General features: G+C 46.3%; 1 protein-coding gene across 1 annotated transcript; it reads left to right on the forward strand.

Annotated features, from left to right (window-relative positions):
• Nucleotides 1–3,926: 3,926 nt before the first annotated feature.
• On the forward strand, nt 3,927–4,334 carry PIRT (phosphoinositide-interacting regulator of transient receptor potential channels). Its single transcript, XM_010843189.1, has one exon. It carries the CDS (start codon nt 3,927–3,929, stop codon nt 4,332–4,334), a length of 408 nt encoding a protein of 135 aa, XP_010841491.1.
• Nucleotides 4,335–5,325: the final 991 nt, after the last annotated feature.

The raw sequence follows: 5,325 nt of genomic DNA on the forward strand, positions 1-5,325 counted from the left end.
GTTATTTCCTCCCCACCCCTACAACCACTGTTTTGAGATCTGTCACCTTAGATTAGTCATTAGAAAGTTCTAGAAGATCATATAAGTGGAAACATATACTATATGTGTTCATTCATATCTGATTTCTTTCACACCACATCTATGGGACTCATCCAAGTTGTGTGTGTATCCAAAGTTGGTTCTTTTTTATTGTTGAATAGTATTTTGTGTATTTGTGAACACATAACGTGTGTTCATCTTTTCTCCTGTTCGTGGATATTGGGGTTGTTTTCTGGATTAGAGCTACTATGAACAAAGCTGCGATGAATATTCTTAAACAAGCCTTGGTACACATCAGATCAGATCAGATCAGTCTCTCAGTGGTGTCCGACTCTTTGCGACCCCATGAATCGCAGCACGTCAGGCCTCCCTGTCCATCACCAACTCCCAGAGTTCACTCAGATTCACGTCCATCAAGTCAGTGATGCCATCCATCCATCTCATCCTCTGTTGTCCCCTTCTCCTCCTGCCCCCAATCCCTCCCAGCATCAGAGTCTTTTCCAATGAGTCAACTCTTCACATGAGGTGGCCAAAGTACTGGAGTTTCAGCTTTAGCATCATTCCTTCCAAAGAAATCCCAGGGCTGATCTCCTTCACAATGGACTGGTTGGATCTCCTTGCAGTCCAAGGGACTCTCAAGAGTCTTCTCCAACACCACAGTTCAAAAGCATCAATTCTTTGGCGCTTAGCCTTCTTCACAGTCCAACTCTCACATCCATACATGACCACAGGAAAAACCATAGCCTTGACTAGATGGACCTTTGTTGGCAAAGTAATGTCTCTGCTTTTGAATATGCTATCTAGGTTGGTCATTACTTGGTGCATATAGGTTTCCATTTATCTTGGAGTGGAATTGCTGGCTCAAAGGGAAGGTGGATGCTTCACTTTGCAAGAAACTATTCGACCTGGTTCCAAAGTGGCTGTCCCATTTTACATTCCCACCAGCAGCGCACAAGAGTTCTGTTTGTTCCCCACGCTCACCAGCATTTGTGTGGTGAGATGTTTAAAGTTTAGCCATTCTAGTGAGAGAATGTATCTCCTTATGGTTTTAATTTGCATTTCATCTTTCATTTAATTTGCATGTCAATCTCGAGGGTTTTTTTTTCATGGGTTTCTTCTTCATCTGTCTTCCTCTGTAATGGATCTGTTCAAATCTTTTGCCCATTTTTCGAATTGTGCTGTTTGTGTTGATATTAATCCCATGTGGTAGTTCTTTACATATTCCAGATGCAAATCTTTTGACAATACATATTTTGCTAAAATTTTCTCCCAGTCCATAGCTTGCTATTCATTTTCTTCTGGTAGCTTTCAATGAGCAGGAGTTTTAAATTATGATGAAATCTAATCTATTGATTTTTTTTTTCTTCCTTGGTTATTGCCATCTCTGTCCTAAGAAATTTGCCAACTTCCAGGTCACAAAGATATCCTCCTATTTTTTTCTCCTAAGAGCTTTCTGGTTTTCACTTTTATGTTCAGGTTTTGCCCATGATCCATCGCAAATTCATTTTTTGTTGATGGTATGAGGTGGGGACAAGTTTCATTTTTTTCCATATGAATATTCAGTTATTCCAGCACCACTGGTTGCGATGACTTCCCTTTCCCCCGTGGAATAGTTTTGGTGTATTTGTCAAAAGTAGTTGTCTGCAGTTACTGGTAGGCTTCTGGGGCTGGTTACTAGGAATAGTGGTGTGACTTCCTGAAAGTCTGACTTCCAGGGAGAGGGTTGGCTTCCTGGGCTGGTGGTTTCTCAGGCTGGTTTCTCAGGCTGGTTGCTGCAAGTTGTGGGTCAGAGTTCTGCTTTGATACATGTCTGGCTGTTGTCTGTTTGTATTCTCAGTGTCTCATCTATTACAGACATTTGCAAACATGTTTCTAGTAGGATAAACAACTTAGGTAAGATAGTAAGATAATCAACTTCCATACATCCATCTTCCATAAAAAGATTTTATAACCTTTAACAGTTTGTCGTATCTGATCTGGAGGTTCATATTTTCATGTATATCATGCCATCAAGACATTTCATCCCCGTATGTGGTTTCAAGATATAACTCTATACTCATTAAGACGCTTTCTTCTGTGTCCACAGTATAGTCATTATAGTGAATACAAAAATTTTTTTTAAATACACCGCAGGGCTTGTGGGTTGGGTTCCTCAACCAGGGATCGAACCCAGGCCCACAGCAGTGAGAGTCCTATCCACTGGACTGACAGGGAAGCCCCCAAATACACATTTTAAATCCTCAGTGGCATTTAACATCCAAACCAAAGCCAAACTTCCCTAAAACTATCCTAAAATGTACCAGTTGGTCTCATCTAGTCAGAATCCCAAAAAGGAACATATTGTATTTAGTTATATTTTTTGATTTTCCTTGCTGAAATATTTTACTGATCTTTTCTTTTTTTTTTAATTTATCCCTCTCCCCCTTTTCCCTTTGGTAACCATAGGTTTGTTTTCTATGTCTATGGGTCAGTGTCTGTTTTGTATTTAAGTTCATTTCTATCATTTTTTTAGATTCCACAAATAAACAATATGACATTTTCTCTCTCTGTCTAGCTTACTTCACTTGGTATGATCCTCTCTAGGTCCATGCCATTTTACTGATCTTTATCACACACACATGAGAGTAGTCATGTCACAGTAAACAGCCCATGTAACCGGCTATGGCCAGATAGAGAGTTGGACCATGATGGCACTCCAGAAGTTTCCATCTAGTCCCCTTTCTGGTCACCACCCCAACTGAAGGTAACCACTATGCGGCACTGATCGTCTTACACGTTTTTGAATCTTCTGTAAATGGAAGATAGCATCTGGCTTCTTCTGCTCAAGTTTGGGGTCCTGGATGGACAGGTGTGGTGTTCATTCTCTCCTCCTCATGCTCTGGAGCCCCAGGCCGGTGTTCCCTCCTGGCGCCAGCCTGCAGCCTGACCTTCCCTAGTTCTGTGCAACAGATATTGATACATCTCCACGCACTACACCTGCCTCCTGACACCCAGAAGTGGCCTCCAAGGGAAAAGGACCTCCATCTCCCTTCTCAAATTGCTCCCCCTGGGGCTGAGCCAACATGCAAACCCATGGATAGTCCGAGAGGCCCACACCTCAGGCCTTTCTTCCACTGACTCCTCCCAGCCCAGCCCCTCAGGGCCTTCAGTCCTCATCCAACACAGCCCACCTTCCCAGTAAATTTACTGCTGTGTACCGAAATCTCTCCCATACTGCTCACAAAAAGGGATATTAGTAAATGCGGTTTGAGAGGGGGCCTGAGGTGCCCCAACAGGAAATACAAAGGGAGAGGAAGACTGAGGCACCAGGAGGGGGACTGGGAGGGACGCCGAGGACCAGGGCCGTAACGCACTCTAGATCACACAGCTGGAAAGCGGCTGAGTCTGAAAATAAGATGCCATTTCGTAAATTATAGCTTTTGTTTGTTTTTTTAAAGGACATCATTGTTCCCTGATTAAATAAGAAGAAGACTTGGTTAAAGTCTTACTTGCTCAGTCGTGTCTGAGTCTTTGCAACCCCATGGACTGTAGCCCACCAGGCTCCTCTGTCCATGGAATTCTCCAGGCAGGAATACTGGAGTGGGTTGCCATTTCCTTCTCCAGGGGATCTTCCCGACCCAGGGATTGAATCCAGGTCTCCTGCATTGCAGAGAGATTCTTTACCATCTCAGCCACCAGGGAATTATCTCTCACATGGGGGAAAAAAAAAAAAAACCAGCTTGAGAGGCTTCTTATTTTTGTAGATCTCATCTGCTTTTCCTTTTGACTTCAGCACTGAGAGCCAGGCTGGAGACGGATGCTGAGAACAGGAAGGGTGTGTGAAGAGTCCTTGCCCTTGCTTCTAACCGTTGCCGGTACCAGGAGCCCAGGCTCTAGAAGCGGTGACCATGGAGGCCCTCCCCAAGGCCCTGGAGGTTGAAGAGAAGTCTCCGGAGTCCAAGGACCTTCTGCCCAGCCAGACAGCCAGCTCCCTGTGCATCAGCTCCAGAAGTGAGTCCGTCTGGACCGCCACTCCCCGGAGTAACTGGGAAATCTACCGCAAACCCGTCATTATCATGTCCGTGGGTGGTGCCATCCTCCTCTTCGGTGTGGTCATCACCTGCTTGGCCTACACCCTGAACCTGGGCGATATGAGCCTCAAAGTCCTGAAGATGGTGGGGCCTGCCTTCCTGTCTCTGGGACTCATGATGCTGGTATGTGGGCTGGTCTGGGTGCCCATCATTAAGAAGAAACAGAAGCAGAAACAAAAGTCAGTGTTCTTCCAGAACCTCAAGTCCTTCTTCCTGAACCGCTGATGACAACCTTGCCCTCTGTCCGCCCTACCACCCCAACACCTTGTCCAGGAGAAAGTGTGATGGCCATAGTCCAACACCTCTGGTCCCTTGGGTGGTGGAGTCTGCCATGAAACTGATGCAGGCAAACCCTCTTCTGGGCCCCATGGGAAAAAGCAAGCTCAGGGCTGCGCCCTCCGTGTGGCTGGGAGGCACCGGGATGATCTCATTTAGTCTCTGTTGTGTCCTACGCTCCCCCGCCCAGATCCTGGCCGTGGCCGTCGCCTTCCATGGCTTCACCTCGGCCTGTGCATCCAGGTGTCACTCATCTAATGAATGTGCTCTGCCAAGCGCTATGCATGTTGGGAAATTCCTTGAGATGGACTATCCCTCCTGCTTACACTTCTGAGTGCCTGAACTGGATTCTGCATTTGCTCCCTTCCAGAACCCAGAATGACCAGCAGAGGCCCTTTGCAGAGAGGAGGGAAGTCCTGACCATTGGGCTTACCCACCCCAGCTCTCTCTGTGGGCGAGTTGCTAGCTTGCATTTCAAGAGATCAGATAAGTCACAAGCACCAAACATTCCAAAGAGAACTGAAGTGTGACTGGGAAGAAACACTTTCCAAGAAGGCACATTCTCCCCTAGAAATGGCTCTGGGAGTTAGTCAGAGAAGCAATTTAACCTTCAGTTACACGGTATTTACACCAGAGGTGGTGGCATGCGCTGGGAGGTATCACAGTCTCCCCTTGACCTTCTAACTCCTCTGTGACTACTCTTCCATCTGAACTGGACACTTGGCCAAGAACAAGCGCATGTTGCCCTAACTTTCTTCTCCCCCGACCCCAGATTCTGGGACAGCTGGGTGGAGAGCCACTGCGGAGGGCTTCTGTAAGCTTTTGCTCTGCTTCATCCCCATCGAGAATCACAACCCAGAGATTCCACTCCACAGCTGAGTGTCTGGAGGTTTCCAGAGACCGCTCTTACTTCAGAAAGTCCCGACTTCTGCTCTCCCAG

This window comes from Bison bison, unplaced genomic scaffold, assembly GCF_000754665.1.
Source record: "Bison bison bison isolate TAMUID 2011002044 unplaced genomic scaffold, Bison_UMD1.0 scf7180017864180, whole genome shotgun sequence".
In the NCBI taxonomy this organism is placed as follows: Eukaryota; Metazoa; Chordata; class Mammalia; order Artiodactyla; family Bovidae; genus Bison; species Bison bison.